At 40.7% G+C, this 17,984-nt stretch overlaps 1 protein-coding gene across 3 annotated transcripts in view; it reads left to right on the top strand.

Annotated features, from left to right (window-relative positions):
* ITPR1 (inositol 1,4,5-trisphosphate receptor type 1) overlaps positions 1-17,984 on the top strand; it is a 394,249-nt gene that overhangs the window by 314,433 nt on the left and 61,832 nt on the right. For all 3 annotated transcript variants that reach the window (XM_027863906.1, XM_027863904.1, XM_027863905.1), the window contains 6 exons: positions 437-637; positions 2,625-2,735; positions 5,056-5,151; positions 7,733-7,855; positions 8,949-9,053; positions 11,300-11,492. In XM_027863906.1, coding sequence (XP_027719707.1) covers positions 437-637; positions 2,625-2,735; positions 5,056-5,151; positions 7,733-7,855; positions 8,949-9,053; positions 11,300-11,492 — 829 coding nt within the window. The remainder of the gene's footprint in view (positions 1-436; positions 638-2,624; positions 2,736-5,055; positions 5,152-7,732; positions 7,856-8,948; positions 9,054-11,299; positions 11,493-17,984) is intronic.

Below are 17,984 nucleotides of genomic sequence, written 5' to 3' on the forward strand. Positions count from 1 at the left end.
GTGTGTGTGTGTGTGTGTGTGTGTGTGTGTGTGTGTGTGTGTGTGTGCCTGTGCCCAAACAAGGGGGTAAGAAATGGGCTGGGAAATGAGGTAACACAAGGAGGCAGTAGGAGTGTGAAGTGAGTGCTCCCAGAGGCTACTCTCCCCCTCATTTGATAGAACAGTGTCTCTTCTAGAATCTATTCATATTATATAACAGCCACTGCCAATAGTGTGCTGCTTATTGGAGGCCCCATTTTTATTCTCTGTTCAGCACCATGCTGAGTCATTGTTCATAATTGTTGATTGTCCAAACTAGAGCACCACCATATTCAGGGAGCCTAATGAAATGGCACCAAAATAACTTTTTTAATACCTTGTCTCCACCTTTTTTCTCTGTCCCCCCACCCCCGCTTAACCCAACTCTCTCTATTCCTCTGAAAATGTCCAATTCCAGAACTTTCTTCGTTGTCAAAACAATAAGACCAATTACAACTTGGTGTGTGAGACGTTGCAGTTTCTGGATTGCATTTGTGGGAGTACAACCGGAGGGCTTGGACTTCTTGGTCTGTATATAAATGAGAAGAATGTCGCACTCATCAACCAGACCCTGGAAAGTCTGACCGAATACTGTCAGGGACCGTGCCATGAAAACCAGGTAATCTAGTGTTTATCTTCAGAAGAAACACGAGGCCATCTTTAATCAGGAACAGCAGCACTGACCCTGAGTCAGGCTTTGCTCCAGAGGTCAAGCAAGATCTCCAGCAAGCATCTCTCTTTTGGCTTGTGGAATAGCCTGCCTTTTTCCAGGAATTGAGAAATATTATCAGTGACCCATTGCTCCTGGAAATTTTGACAGCCTGAGGCTTTGGAAACTTATTCAGTCTACTTTGTAAAAATTTTCCAACTCTTTGCTAGTAAAAGGACCCTTTACCTAAGCTTAAGTGAAAATAAGTGCTGTTCGGATTAGAATAACTTATAGTATACCAGCAATCTAAAACTAACTGTGCTGGGCCCAGCCCTATGATTGGTGCTGTGATTGTCAGAAGGTGGCCTCTTCCCCGAGATGCTTCAGATCCCACAGAAGAGCTAACAGATACTTCCAAACCCATGAAACAGAATGATTAAGAGGCTGCTGGGTGGCGCGGTGGATAAAGCGCCTATCTGAAGTCAGGAAGAACTGAGTTCAAATGTGGTATCAGACACTAGCTGTGGGACAAATCACTTAACTGTTGCCTCAGTTTCCTCATCTATAAAATGAGGATAATAACAGCACCTACCTCCCAGTGTTGTAAGAATCAAATGAGATAGATAATAATTGTAAAACACTTAACACAGTCCCTGGCACAGAATAAGTGCTACTTGAATGGTAGTTATTATTATTATTATTGTTATTGTTATTATTATTATTATTATTTCAGTTCATATGTCAAGTTGTGTAGTATAAACTAAAATACTATCAAAATTCTGAAAAGGAAAAGATTACTGCAGTTTGAAATTTACTGAGGAAGAAATCATGGCCAGAATCAATCTTGAGCTTTGGGATTTAGGTTAGGATCCTTGATAATTTTTGCTCAGTATGCTCTTTACCTGGTAGTAACTCACTGCTTTGTGTACCTTATAAGACTTAGGAATCTGTGTGATTCTGACCTGTGCTAAGTATTCAGGTCTCTTTGAGAGATTAATGTGATTCTAGCCACAACAGCCATATTGCCATTACAAAAGAAACAGTAAAGAGTTTTTATAAAGAGTTCTACTCAGTGGCCAAATGAAAACTCAGTCAAAAATCTGGACGTGGGATGGGATAGGGAGTTGAATTCCACGGAGTTTGTTTACATGAATGGAACCACTCGAGGGCCAGGCAACTCATTGCTGTGTATTAAGGTATATTTTATTAAATGTGAAAATGAGGAAGAAACAGTTGAAAAGGGGTTTACATTCCGGAGTACTTTCTGAGACATACTTAAATTAAAATGAAGATGCAGTGAAACAGAGTGTTATAGGGTTGGGATCAGGAAGTGATGTGTCTACTATCTACTAAAGGAATTTTACTATCATTTCAGAATTCCATTTCTACAGCACAGAACAGAGCAAAAGCCAACCTAGCGCATGAAAGCAGTCTATCAGTAGTTTGGTAGCAGATTGTTAATCATGATATGTTGTGATTGGAATAGCAGGCATATTCCCCATGTGTGGTATCTCCTTTAAACTCTAAGAGAAACTATCATATATGAAAAGCAAGTTCTCATTAGAGATTGAAGCTTACCTTTGGGGGTGAGGTATAGAAGGGAAGGACCAATAATCAGTTTCAGTAACAAAGTATATTTTCTGAACTGTTGAAGTTGGACATGACCATTCTATCGTTACAGCACTAAGGGACTTTCCTGAGACTCTTTTGTACATCATTCGACTGTTTACTGTTAATTCTGAAACTAGAGATTTTCATCTGTCTTATTTTTTTTTACCACTTTCTCACGGAAAATTTGCAACTCTCCCCCCAGAAACATTATTGGGGTTGGGGGGAAATGATGACAGTCCATTTTGGTTAGGGGTGGTAATAAGCATTGTGTCAAAATAGCAATTTAGTTTGTTGACTTTTTTACATATGATTTATAATTTGTGTGTGTGTGTGTTTGTGTTCTCAGAACTGCATAGCTACTCATGAATCCAATGGCATTGACATAATCACAGCTTTAATCCTGAATGATATCAACCCTTTGGGAAAGAAGAGGATGGATCTTGTATTAGAGCTGAAGGCAAGTTATAATGCACAGTGAAAGAGTGGAGCTGGGAAGATGCTGTGTTCTGTCTCAATTTAGGAAGTTGTCTCCTATGAAAATAAACGGATAGATTAAATTAGAGACCAAAATAGGAGTTCCAAGTAAAATGCAGTATTTCCATCCGTATCTTCTAAATAAAAACCTTCTGTCTGGACACCCCTTGCTTAGTCCCATGATGTGACCTTACGGTGTAAAGCAAAAACACCCATTTTGCATGTCATTCTAGAACTAAAAACATTGCTTCTGAGAGCATCAATCTAAAACAATGGAAATTCCGTTCTTGTGATGGTATCTGATATTTTTCCCCTTGCTTGGTCAGTGGAGGGGGTAATATACATCAGGCTGTTGGGGGATGGGGAGGAGGCAGGTGCTTCAGGTTGTCAAAGACATGCTCTGAGTCATATAGATTTTTTTTAAAACATTTTATACAACCCTTAGCACACAGTGGGTAATTAGCAAATGTTGTCTCAAAATCATGGCAGTCATAGCATAATAACCAGGAATATACCCTTGAGTCTGTGAATAGCTTCACTAGATTTGCCACAGATGGCTTTCATTAAATAGCAGATCTTAAGATATAAGTGATATTTTGGTCACCTAATATATAGCAAAGTGGTCCCAAAGAACTGAGGGTATGACTCCAAGGTGTTGGCATTACCACCTCACCTCTTCGGTGTCTAAGAAAGGATCAGTGGTCTCTATATTATACTTAGTAGCTGTCAAAACTTTCTGAGGGAGAGGGAAGTGTTCCAGGGATGTCTTGATGTCTCTGAGAACTGAACCTGCAAATCAACTTGATGTTTATAATGTACATTTTTTTTTAATCTTAGTGATTTAAAAAAAAAATCCCTCTTGGGCACATTTCCTCTATAATTCTTGTCCATATTCAGGGCATGTTGTAATTTGTCCCTGTCTTCCCCTCACTGGTTCCCAGGACTTTTTAATTATCTGAAGCAGTCCTGAAACTCATGTGAAACACAAGGCAGAGAAACTGGCCTGCCTCTCCAGCAGAAGTATGTCACAGGAAAGACAGGTCATTAGTAAAGGGTTTTGACACTGAGATAACTCCTTAGGAGTGGTAAGGTCCTGCTTATTTCTCCTTCGGTGTTTAAAAAAGAATAATTGGAAGCAGTAGTTGACAATTTTTAAAATATAATTTTAGAATGACTTTTTTTTTTTGCTTTTTGGTCTTCCTAATTAGACAAATTGTATTAAAAAATTAGCCTGAATTAAGCAGCAGATTATTACTCCTCACACTCCAGTTTGCCTTTTATCAACAGTGTAAACTGTAAGTAGCTAAAATGAATTGAGGATTTGAAGCACCACCAGTCAGCATTCAGTGGGCTTTGCTTATAACAAAGAAAGTTTACCTATTAGAGAACACTGGGGGCATTTTCCCCCAAGGGAAAGGTCACTATTGCCAGGAGAGCAAATAGGTTGAATTGGCATGACCTTTGATGAACTAGAACAACTTTTGGTCCTGTATTCTAAGAGGCTAAAACCAGTTATGAAAATTAGTACAGGATCAGGCTCTGAAATTGGGCCAAGCCATAAGAGATCTAGTATGTAGGCAAATAATGGATTTAAAGCCACTGGAATACCTGATTCAGCCACTGCCCCTTTTTCCTGTTGATATTGATTGTAAGATGATCATTAGAATATTAATGATTAGAATAACAAATAACAATGATTGACATTTACATAGGGCTTTAAAGTTGGTAAAATACTTTTCAACCATTGTCATATTTGAACCCTATATAGGAACCCTGTGAGATGGTGCTACGGGTATGATTCCTCCCATTTTATGCACAATCTGGGAAGAGTTGATGAGCAATACTTTAAGGAAATGAATAATTTTTGTCAATTATCTTTTGAGGCCACTCCTACAGAAATGGATGTAGTTGAGTTCTCCAGAAGCGGTGTGTCCCAGTGTGTGGTAGCAGGGATATGCCCTCTTCACATCCACTTTTAAAATTGTCTTCTTAGGTAGAACTGCTTTTATATCAGGGTATTGAGAAATGAGGCAAAAAAGTTATGCAGAGACTTGGCCCAGGTCTGACCTGTATGTACTCTCTGTATGTTTCTGTGGGCTGGAAGTCACATGGACCTGGGTGAATATGATCTTTACCCAAAGGTCAGCCATGTAGTAGAAAGTTCAGCCCGTGGTATCATCTCAGTGGAGTGACAAAAGAGGTATCATGCCTGTCCAATGAACTGGGATGCAGATCTAAGGATGGCCTTTTTCTGCAGCCATTGACCTACTTTTTTCTTCTCTCTTTTTTTTTCTTTCAACTAGAACAATGCATCTAAATTACTCCTGGCCATCATGGAAAGCAGGCATGACAGTGAAAATGCTGAAAGGATATTATACAACATGAGACCAAAGGAATTGGTAAGCGTTGCTCACGTTGTGCTCGAGCTGCACATCCTACCTACTGATTTAACTCATCATGTAAACCCCTAGTGGTGGCCTGCTCACTGGCACCTCAATGTGCTTTGCATTTCCCCATCTCTGCACCTTTGATCATTCCCTTTAAAGCCCTCTCTGTTGAGATCTTACTTCCAGCTTGGATTGAGCCGAGATCTCATCCATATAGGCACTGCCTCCACCAATGCCGATGGCAACCTATTCATGCTTGCCTGTCCTGTGGTTCTATGTAAATGTCCTTCTGGTGAGCCACTCAGCACGCTGAGGGCCTTTCTCTAGGACTCTTAACATTTTCTGGATATCACTAGTGCCCACTAACAGGTCCTCAGTTGTTCCCAGCTTTTGCTGCATGGCTGATCCATCTTCTTTCATGATCGTATATTTCTCTGCTGATATCCATTATGCTGCTTCTCCTCTTTGGCTCCCTAGCACAGCCTGTTCATGCCCATTCAAGTCTCTTAATGGCCCTTTGGCTGGTGTGCACCTTGAAGGTCCTACACATCTTTTAAGATCCAATTCCAGTCCCACCTTTTCCATGAAGCCTTCTCTGATTCCCTTCATCTCCAATCCAGACATGACCCTTCCTTTGAGGTCTCATAGCACTTACTTCCTCTCTCAAACACTCATCATAGTTCCATTTGGTTCGATATTTATTTGTGTATGTGTCTCATCTCCCCTACTAGATTACAAATTCTATCTCATCAATCTTTGTATCTGCCTTAGCATAGTGCTTTGTACATACTACTTACTTTGTAAGTGTTGAATTTGAATTTGACTAAGCAGAGATTCCATTAAGAGGATAAGTAGAAATATCCAGATCCTTGGACTTTCAGGGAAGCCATCAGAATCACTAAATAAATAAATGAATGAATAAATAAAAACTATCTCATTAAGTCTTACTCTAGAAGCACTTTCTTTGTAATTCCCTATTTCCTTATATAGACCTGTGACTACATGAAGTAGTATCCTTGCAGAGTGCTGAAAAATTCAGCCTTCTGATGCCAGTACTGTTTATGTAACTGCAGGTGATCTCCGTCAGTTCTCCGGTGCCAGTAATAACTTATCTTTATTATAAAGAGAATGTGGTTCACAAGTATATTTTGAAGAATGATGCAAACTACTTGCTATGATTTCCAAGGGGGAAAAAGGTCTCACCTAGTTAATGTAGAAAACTGTGAGACCAGCAACAAACAGAAACAGTGGGCTGAGTTGAGGACAGAATTTTGATTTGGAATCTTCACTGACCTGCATGTGCCTTCTGCCACCCCACCCTGCCCTAATCTCTGAATAAACTATGATTGAAAATTAAGTTAATAGATTTAGAGCTGAAAGATACCTTAGAGGTGTCCTCTAGGCCAACTCACTCATTTAACATACAAAGAAACTGAGGCCACAGAGGAGCTAATGACTTGTCCAAGGTCACATAGGTAGTCAGTAGCAGAGTCAGGATATAAACTCAAGTCCTCTGACTCTACATGGATAAGACACTAATGACACACCCCAGAACTTTATTCTTCATGCTTACCAAAATGTATCTTTGGAAGTGTGGCTAAATTTTTTTTAGTTATACCCCACCACTGTTGATATCACCCTGGTCTCTAAGGTCTGAGTGGAATGTCATAAACCCTCAGAAGGAAGTGCTCTCCAGAATTATGTAAATGGTTTTATAATGACAAGCTGGAGGGGATAGGGCAAGGCACAGAAGATAAGATTTGCTAGTTTAACAAGAGGAGCCTGTTCCATCCCTGCCTCCCATTGGGCCGACAAGAAGGTCCATATAAACTCCTGGAAGTTGTCCCCTGACTTGTCATATCATGAATGGAAAGTGGCATAATGGAAAGTGTGGTATGTGAGCCCCTGGGTGCCAGTTGCCCCCTTGTGGTTAGAGAGTGCCAGTCCCTGGAATATAGTACATAAGGAACATATGGCCTTTATATTAAATTCCCAGTTATCTAGAACTCGGGTAACCAGATGACTCAAGTATTCATAACCCTTTTGGGAGGGTATGTTCTCCTAACTACAATGGAAAAATAGAATTAACTAATAAATAAGCTGATAATGTGAATTGATTTTTTAAAAATCTGTTTCCAGGCTGTGTCCTGGTATCAATAGAAATTCAGCCCATTCTCCATGTTCTATATCCAGTTTTCTGTGTTTGAGTAGAGAATTAGTATTTTTTACAATGATGACACCAGGGCACTTCTGTCTTCTGAATCATTAAAGATTAATAATTCAGTACATCTTTACTTTGTTTTGTGTTCCAATTATTTGAACATGAATAATACATCTGTGACAAATATGATGACTCAATAAGCTAGAATATTCATTTAACCAAAATATCCACTCTTTAACATGCTGGGGAAAATGGACATTTACTTTATTTTACTCTAGGGCATCTGAAAATGGGTCAGTTTGATTGATAATATTCGTTGAATTGAATTGACTAAAATATAGACTATAGAGGTCTACTCACCATTATAATTAGTGTGAGTTAGGTCCACATTTTCTCCAAGCAGAAATTTCATTTTCTTGCCCTGACCTGTAGGTAGAAGTCATCAAGAAGGCATACATGCAAGGCGAAGTGGAATTTGAGGATGGAGAAAATGGTGAGGATGTTGCTGCATCTCCCAGGAATGTGGGCCACAACATCTACATTTTAGCTCATCAGGTAGGATGGACCACCTCTTAAGCATCTTTGTTTGCAAGGGCTACAGCTACCTTTCATTAAAAATGGCTGTGAAGATATTTAACATCAAGAAACCTTCTTTTTTCCTTTATTCCCAGTGATCTTTTAGCTAGAGAGAGTTGAAAGGTTTTCTAAAAGTACTGAAGTGGTCATTTCTTAATTATCCAAAGAAACTCTAATTTCTTGATTCTCTTTGGAGCCCCTTGGCCTTCAGACTTTTGACTTTGCAGTAGTTTTAGCAGCATATAGTACTTTGTACCTCAGCAGCAAGGAAGCCAATTTCCCAACCGTGCTCCCAGGTTTGTTTTGATTTTAAGACAGCCTTCCCAAATGTTGGCATATCTGTGTTCTGTTCTGAGGCACTTTCTCCATCTCTGGTGAGCATTGCCCACAAGTGTGCCTGTTGGATAATTACTTTCCCCTTCCCTTTCACCTGAGTAATCCAATTAGACTTGTTATCCCAAGGTATTGGCATTACTTGTTGTTCCTAGTATATAAGATAATGACATTGCACAGGCTGCTGGCAGCCCTTAAATGATAGGCATATTTACATCGGGAATACTTTTTTTGCATATCGCTGGAGGTGAATAACAGATAATCAGTATTCTGCTTTTTAAATGGAACTGAAAATATGGATGTCCCCCAGGGAGCCAGACAATGTCACCACCGTTATAAAATGGCATTTCTCTAACACCATTTCTCCCCCACCTCCTTGTTTACCAGTATCTAGCCATCCAAGGGAGTTTTCAAAATGTTTAGATTAGAAGAGGATCCAAGAGGTTGTACTGAAAATTCTTTCCTCTGCCTGGCTAAATAAGACCAGGGCAAAGCAGGATTCAGTGTGGGCAAAAGTGTTCTCTACTCTGTTCTGATTGATTCCCAAAATAAACTTTGTGTACATAACACCTAGTTGGAATATAACAAGTCTACCATCACCTTTGCCCTCCTACTAATAACTTTGCTGGTTATTATGCATTCTTCATACCAAGATTTGAAACAAGTATGTGTGTTCCTGTTATAAAGAGAAATTGGGTATCTCCTATTCCTTCCCCCCACCCCCATTCTTGTATTCCAGTTGGCTCGGCATAACAAAGAACTTCAGAACATGTTGAAACCTGGAGGTCAAGTAGAAGGAGATGAAGCTCTAGAATTCTATGCCAAACACACAGCACAAATTGAGGTAAAAAAAAAAAAAGTACGGTGAGCTCAAAGTGGTTTTAATTAAAGGACTTCAGAGGGACCTGAAAATCCATTGTTAAACTATAGATTGTTTGAGCTAGAAATAGATCTAGAGATCAGATGGTCCATCCCTTTCTTTTTCATAAATGAGGAAACTAAGGTCAGGGTCACGCAACTTGTTAATAGTAGAGCTAGGATCAAACCCAGGTCTTCTGAATCTTAGCCATGTGGTCTCTCCCTCACTGTACCGTTTGTCTCAGGGGTCTTTTAAAAACCAGCTGCTTCCCTAGCAAGTCAGAGAATTATTAGCCAGCCTTTAATCATGAGAGAATTGACCCAGAGAACTTAGAAAAAATACCCTCTCACTATTGGAGCAAGTATTCGAACCAGCCAATGGTCAAAGCCAATGGTCAAAAATATCCTTAGGTGATATTTTAAATCTCTCGGCCATCTTCCTAATTTTGTTGACTCTTTCACTAAACCCTTGTAGCTATGTTGACTGGCCAGATCAATCTTGTGTTAAATGGCTACCAAATTGTCTTTAGACCCATTATCATATGATCCTGTGCCTGAAAGCTGCCTTAATTAGATCTGATTCTCTGGAACTTGACTGAGATGATTGCCTTAAACACAATAGAGTCCTCAACTGTTTGAGTTAAAAGGGACCTTAGAGACAGATCATCCTGCCCAGCCCCTTCCTTTCAGAAATGAAGATGCCAAATAAAGAAAGGGACTTGCCCAAGACGCTAATGTGGCAAAGTTGGAGGCCAGAATCATCCCCTGACATGTACTCTTGCCATTGGACCACTTTGTCACAGAAACTCCAGTTAAAGGAAAGCGTTATTATAGAGGGTCAAGTGGGCAGTCATTTTCATTCATTCTGTTCTCCTGACTTCTAAGTATATGTGCTTAAATTTGAAAATATATTTTAGACTACATTGATTGATCCAGTATTAAGGATCAGAGCAAGGAACATTTTAAGGTATTAAAAAGTATCCTTGGACTCTGACTCTAGAACCACCTGCCTGGGCTCTGATAAGTGAGTTTCTTCCATTATCTTACCTAGGTTGATATCGCCATACCTCGCCTCCTCAGTTGTGCTCCATCCTCCCTTTCTGTCTTCCCTTTCTGTATTCTCTTCTACCCCCCCAACCCTTCTTAAAATGTGACCTCTTCGAGGGCAGGAACTCTTTGGTTGCATGTATTTATAGTACTAGCATTAAGCCCAAGTCAGCCCATGGCACATAGTAAGCAGTTAATAAATGCTTTATCTATCTGAAAATATTTGATCATTGGTAAAGTTTCAATGAAGGAGGTGAATGTAGAATGCAAGCTCCTCGAGGGCAGGAATTATTTCATTTTTTTCTTTGTATCCACAGCACCTAGCACAGGGCCTTGCACATAGTTGTTGGCCTTATAAATGCCTGATGATAATGCCTGATGATAGCCTCTTTGTACTTTGCCCTGGTTAGACTGTTCTGAATATCACATTTTAGGAAGGACATTGATACATGCTGAAGAGCATAGTGTCTGGATGGAGGCAACTGGGATGGTGAAAAGACTAGAAACAGTGATGGATAAGGATGTGCTAAAGGAAGTAGAGCTTTTTAGCCTAGAAAAAATTTGTTTGGGTGACGGGAGGTTATAACTGATTTCAGGTATCTGAAGGCCATCAGATTTCCTTGGTTTGTGTCCTGGGAAAGAACTGTGAGTGGTGGGTAGAAGTTGCAGGATCAGATTTTTGACTTGATATAAAGTAAACATCCTAGCTGTTACTACTTTCCAAAAATGGAATGAATTCCTTTGGAACGTGGTGAGTTCACTATCATTTGCAGTATCCAGATGAAGTCTGGATGAGCGTCTGTTATTCAGATATAATTTGAACTCCATAGTCTCTTCCATCTCTGAGGTTCTAGGACTCTTTGACTTCAGGTATTATGCAACCCTTCAACTTTTGGCTCATTTGAATATGAATGCAAAAGCAACACCTTAAATTAAATTAAATCATTAGGATAAAATACTAGTTATCAAGTCTGAAGGTTTGAGGTTTGTAAAATAATAATCTTATGGATTATCCAGAAATATCTTTATTTCTACCCTCCTAGGACTCAGAATGGCCATAGGTATTAAACCCTTTAAGATTCAGGACCCTTTCTCTCTGCCTTTTAGAGCGCTTAAGCCAAGGTTAGGAATAAATGCCTTTTTCTGATACTCAATTAATCCTTTGATCTCATGCGTCTCTTCCAGATTGTCAGGTTAGATCGTACAATGGAGCAAATAGTCTTCCCTGTGCCCAGTATATGTGAATTCCTTACCAAGGAGTCCAAACTACGGATATATTATACCACCGAGAGGGATGAGCAAGGGAGTAAAATAAATGACTTTTTCTTGAGATCCGAAGACCTCTTCAATGAAATGAATTGGCAGAAGAAGCTGAGAGGTAGGTTAGAAACATTTGCACAAATGTGTTACACTGATAACTCAACAACAGCCCAATGAGGTCGTTAGTAAAGTATTGCCCCCATTTTACTGATGAGGAAACAAAGCTTCCCAGTGGTAGGATGACTTGCCCACAAACTTGGGAAATGCCAGAGACAGGATTCAGACCCAGGTCTCCCGAATCTCAGGTCCGGTTCTCTTGCCTCTAGTGGGCCGCTTCAGTGGACAGAGAGGTCACCCAGTGCATTTAGTTTCAACGTTCCAGAGGGTGAAGCTGAATTGAAAGCGTGTTTATCCTGTAGGGTGGAAGGTTTGTGGTCTCACCTTGGAGTTCTTTCACTGACAAGTCAGTGACCAGAATCCTGGTCACAATGTTCTGGAGTCATCATCATTATCCTTTGTTTGGTGAAATTTGATTGAACAATCCCTGAGAGGACCATGAATGCCACTTGCAGTATCTAGCTTTTTAAAATAAAAGCAGCCACCAGGTACAAACAGAAACCAGCCTCTTGGATTCACAAGACAAGGCTCTTGAGCAAGAACCTTAGGTGCTTTCATTTCTCATTTCCTAGCACACCTGCTAAGGAGATTTGGGCATCTTCCCCCTCGCAGGCTGCCTGGGCCATTGGACTCCCATAATGGTGTCGTTTTATAGGCCGTGGAATAGTTTGCCACGTTAGATGTGTCAGAGCTAATGAGTGAGTCCCGTTTGAAACGCCTGACTATCAGATGAAAATTACATGTTTAAAACACTTTTATAGGGGCTTTCCCAGAGGGCTGCTCAGCTCGTGGTTTTCATTAGTTTTTTAATGTGGACCTTGAGCATTGACTGAGCACTTGGCACCAACTGATGCGACAGACTTGAAAGGATTAGTCTGTGTTTGTATCTCTTAGTCTGTAACTGAGTTTTTATTGGAAAACTCAGGTCGAGATTTTTGGTTTGGTTTGGTTTTTTTGTCTTTAGGTTCTTCTGGTTTTCCTCCTTACGATAGGTCCAGGTGGGAAATGGGGTGAAAGAGGGAGCCATGTTTTTTGGTTCAGGCTCTTGTCAAGGCTGAGCTCACATGCTGTCTCCTTCTGCAAGGGGCCTTTCCCATTGTTCCCACATGTCAGGCCTCACCCCTCACCCCTCACCCCCATTCTTTGTATTCACTTTGTAGATAGTTTCTATTTACTTATCTGTACACCACCCTATGCAAGCTCTTTGAGGGCACAGCCTTTGTTATCATAGCCATAGTTAGTACCTGGCACATGGCAGAAATTTCATATTCACATGGCCTACTGAATTGAATCTCCTCCAGTCTGAGGTGGGACAGCTAACGTCCCACCATCTTTGTCCCAAAATATTTGTCCTTGGATCATAGATTGAGGGCTGGAGCTAGAGGTCTTAGTCCAGCCCTCTCATATTTATTCCAGCACTCTCATTTTACAGATGAGGAAACTGAGACTCAGAGATAAAGTGTCAGCCCCAGGGTCACTGAGGTTTAAGTGGCCAAGCTGGGATTTGAACCTCGTAACTCCAAATTCAGTGCTTGTGTATCAGGGTGCCTCTTCTCTACCCCTTCCCTCATTCAATTCCTTCCTTCTTCCCCCGAGCAATAGATAGATGAGGCAGAGCCATTAGACTCATCTTCCTACCTCAGTACTGGCCTCTTTAACATAATGCCTGGAGAGATCTGTGGTCTAATTAGTATCCATGTTCCTTCCAGAAGTACAAATGACAGCCCATCTCTGCCTTCTCACCCTCTGCAGTCTCATCTGTGTCTTCTCCAGGGGATGTGTCAGATGCTCTGAATGCCTGCCTCCAGGTCTAGGAACATTTCCTGGATAGGGTCATCTCTCCTCCCCCCTCTATGGCTGCCCTGCCTCCCCCTAGCCAAACGCTTCCTGATTTTCTTATACCACTTCTTGAGCACAAGTCATCATCCACCATATGCTGAGGCCTACTTGTGCCCGGCATGTGTCCCTGCAATGACCCTCGGCTTGTCCCAAGAGCCTGGTAGTAATAGCTGACGCTTACATGGGGCTTCAGAGTGTACAGTGCACTTTTTTCACAGCAATCCTGTGCTAGGTAGGGAGTGTGGGAGGATTGTTATCCCACTTTTTTCAGGTAATGGAACTGAGGCACAGGGAAGTTCAGTGACTTGCTCATAGTCACTAATCTACCATCAGAGCCTGGATTAGAGCCGATTTCTAATGATTCCAGGTCAAGCTCACTTTCCAACACATAATATTCCTGAGTCAGATCTGTTACAAATCTCAGTTTCCTCCTCTGTGGTCCTGTAGCCATGGCCTTATGGTACCTACTTCATAGGGCTGTTGTGAAGCTCAAATGAGATACTGTTTGTAAAGTACTTTGTAACCTTAAAACCCCATTTACATAATAGTTGTTATTTCTGTATATTCTGTCTCTAATAGAGGCACCAAAATTCTTCTTGGAGGAGGCATGGCTGTCCTCCATGATGTTGGCCTCAGCAGGCTAGGGATGCCCTACAAGAAGGGGCAGCTAGGTAGTGTGGTGGTTAGAGCCTTGGGCTGGGAGTCAGGAAGACTTAAGTTTGGACCCACCGCACACACTTACTAGTTGTGTCACCTGGAGCAAGTCACTTGACCTGTGCCTTAGTTTCCTCATCTGTAAAATGGGGATAGTAATAGCACCTACCTACCAGCATTGTTGTGAAACTCAAATGAGATACTTGTAAAAAGAGTATGCAAACCTTGTAATGCTATATAAATGCTAGCTATTGTTACTATCATTAATAAATGTCTCTTTCCCCTAATAACCTATTATAACTTCCTATTTTAACTTGATCATCTATTTACTTATTAGTCACTTGTGAGTTACCATGGCAACACATCATCTCTTTTGAGTATCACAACAACCTTATGCGGTAATCGCTACAAATATTGGTATCCTCATCAGTCATTAACCAAACATTTGTGAATGTGGCAGCTCAGTATCATAGTAGAGAGAGTGCTAGATTTGGAGTTGGTAAGTTCAAATCCTGCCTCATACACTTACTCAGTAACCCTAGGCTTAACTGCCCTCAGCCTCATTTACCTCCCCTGGGAAGTAAAGGCATTTGTCCAATGGTGATCCTTGGCCATTTGAAATCTTGTGGTCCTCCTGCATTTCCTGTTGCACTCTGGCCAAATGCTTCCTCCTGACATCATCCTTTTTCATTCTCTTTTGGGGAAGAAAAAAAAAAGCGTGTTTCCTTTGTACTTAAGCACAGCTACTGGTTGCCAACTGCATGATTTTAATTGGCTTCAAGACTATCTCCTGGTAAGAAAAAGGAAAATTGTGATTAATGACTTTGAATTAAACATGAATTTGCATGTTTGTGGGGAGAGATAAGAAATCTATTCATTGGGAAAAAACCTTTTCATTATAATTATATTTCTATCAGTAGCCACTTTTCCTAATAATAAACCTGTGGAAAACTTATTCCTAGCTCATTTATGGAACAGTTTTCCTGAAGGTAACACCAGACTGGTACTTGAGTCGGCCTGCTGATTATGATTGGATTCAGATGCAGGGGCCAGCCCACTGGAAGATTTCCCTGGCTATTTTGACCACTCTCATACGCTTAAGAATCTTTTAACTTGCATCACGATTATTTCATAGGCTCCTAGTGTTAGGGCTGTAAGAGACTGTGGAGGTGAGTTAGTCCAACCCCTTTATTTTACAGATAGGAAAACTGTGGCATACAGGGGTTAGGGGACTTGCCCAAGGTCACATAGGTATGAAGAGACAGAGTTGGGATTCAAATGTAGACCATCCACTTTCTCCAATCTCAGCATCCTTTCCATTGCTAAGGCTGCCTCAGGTCTCATCTCCCTACTTGGCTGTAAATTACATGAGGGCATGGACTCCAGCATTCCTCATCTTTGTATCCCTAGCATCTGACACATATTTGCACATAATAGGCTCTTAAAAATATAGAATCATGCAGTATTTCTCTTGGGAATTTGAAAACTCTCCCAACCTTTTTACCTTTCCTGATCCTACCACTATTACCACTTCCTGCCACTAGCTCTGAGCCCAGGATTATTACACGATTTAAAATATAGATAGGGTAACTTTATCTATGAGTTGTGTTCAACTTAGCAAACATTGGTTGATAAACATTTGTTGGGTTGAATTTGTTAAGTGGCTGCTCTATACAAAGCAATTTAGATAGGGATTATAATAACACCTACCTCCCAGGGTTATTGTGAGGATCAAAGGAGATCATGTTTCTAAAGCAGTTAGCATGGTATCTGGCACATGGTAAACACCATAGAAATGTTGGCTGTTACTATTATTATGAGAGAGGTAAAGATAAATATTGCAGTGTCCTCATTGAATTTATGGTGTAACGGGGGATGAGACATGGTTGTACAGAACTATTATACTAGTTAGAAAATTATTAAATGAATAAGATAAGTAACCCTAACTCATATGATCAGCTATGGAGGAGATGCTTTTGGCCACATTTTCCATTTTAAACAATTAATCCACAGCCCTAAAAATCATTGTGTCTTTTAGGATCACGGCAACAGGTGCTAGAAACCCAAACCAACTTTTCCAGGTTTACTAAATGCCCAGGGGATAGATAAATCATGACTGAAATACAGAGCAAAAATAAACCCAAAAAACCAACCACCTATTGTTGATCTTCTGAGATAATGTAATTTGTTAACATGTTTATAGGTTGTCCAACATTCCACAAGCAGAATTTATTACTTGTACTTCCATCATCATGTCTGAGATTGAAAACCTGCTAAGAAATCAGTGGTAGATTAGCATTTTAGAGAGAGACAGAAAATCTCATGTTGTACTTTAAAAACAAAAAAATGGCCTCTCATTTAACCTTCTCTTCTCTCTCCTTACCCCTGTGGTCATGGCTAGATGAGACATGTTTTCTTGTTCTAGGGCAAAATGCCATCAGCAATGCCAGGGTTTTCCCCCCAGGGCAAATAATTCCTCCTTTTAAAATCCACCCTTACCCTCCTGCCCCAACAGTAGTAAATTTAAAGATCTTGAACAGAATTGATGGAGTAAATCTTTAACTTGAGCTTGGCGTAGTTCAAGGAAGGATGCCTGTCTAGCACATCCACTCTTTATGTTTGATGGTGACTAATAACTTGTCACCATCTCCAAGCACTGGTTCCATCTGAACTGTTGGCCTTGGGAGAAAATGTGGGCTGCTCCTCCTTTGGAAGGCCCTGCACATTTCTCAGGACAAGTGAAAAAGCCAGCAGATTTTTAAACTGCCTCTGACTATGTTTAATTATGATATAACTTCATTATTGGGAGGAAGCTTAGAAGACGTGGCCTTTTTACTCTGGGCTGATTAGCAGACCATTTGATTTGTTCCTGGCTGCTGTTCTAAACTAAATGATCATTCCGTTGAAGAAAAATATGATTGAGTTCTGCTCCCATATATTTTATACCCCTATACAGAGGGGAGAAATGAATGAGAATGTGTTTTGGAAATTTTGCTTCTGGCATCATCAGAGAGCCTGAAGTTCTTCCTCCCAAGTCTATTTTTATGTAACCTAAACAAGGCACCATTTAAACAGGCCATCCCTAAAGAAAATGGGCAAGGATATTATGGTCAAAAACATGTTCAGAAAAGCAGCATAGTACAATAGAAGGAGCACTGGAGTCAGAGGCCAAAGACCTGGGTTCTAATCCTGACTGCTCCTAACTGCTCTGTGCCTCAGTTTCCTCATCTTTAAAATAAGAGGGTTGGATCAGATGACCTCTTAAGACCCTTTTGGCTTTAACCTTTTTGCTGTGTAAGTAGAGGCTTTCTGCATGAGAAGGTCTCTACATGGATACAATTACAGTTCTGGACCAGCTCGCATTTCTCTAGGATATCAAGGTTTGCCAATCGCTGATAAATACATCAGCCTTGTGAGGTGGGTAGTGCAAATTATCATTAGGCACATTTTTTCAAATGGGAAAACTGAGGCTCTCTGAGGTTATGTGACTTGCTCAGGAGCATCCAGCTAAGCTGAAGTGGGATGCTTCCCCAGGTCTCCTGGCTCCAAATCCAGCCTTCTATCCCCGGGGCCTCATGGCTTCTTAATTAAAATGCTGAAGGGAGTAGGAACCATCCTCTGAAATTGTCAGATTTTCCCTCAATATGACTTGTTTTGCAGGCAGCAAATCAGTGTCTCAAAGGTGAACTTGAAAAAACATCAGGCTTTCTTCATTAGGAGCTACACATAATGAAACCCATCCCAAACCCAGATTCTGCCTTTATGTGCCATGTGAAAGAAGACACTGCATCTCACTCTGCCTTCCACTGACAAATCCAGGTTATAAGATACCACAGGACAATGGAGTGACTCCTCAGTTGGCCTGGCACCTAAGAATTTTGGAGTCTTAGTACTTTAGATTGTCAATGCTTAGTGCCTTCTCCCCAGGTGGGAATCCTTTCTACAGTCACCCTGACAAACTATCATCCATCTTCTGCTTGGATACTTCTAGTGATGTAGG

This window comes from Vombatus ursinus, unplaced genomic scaffold (genome assembly GCF_900497805.2).
Source record: "Vombatus ursinus unplaced genomic scaffold, bare-nosed wombat genome assembly UNPS02014773.1, whole genome shotgun sequence".
NCBI lineage: Eukaryota > Metazoa > Chordata > Mammalia > Diprotodontia > Vombatidae > Vombatus > Vombatus ursinus.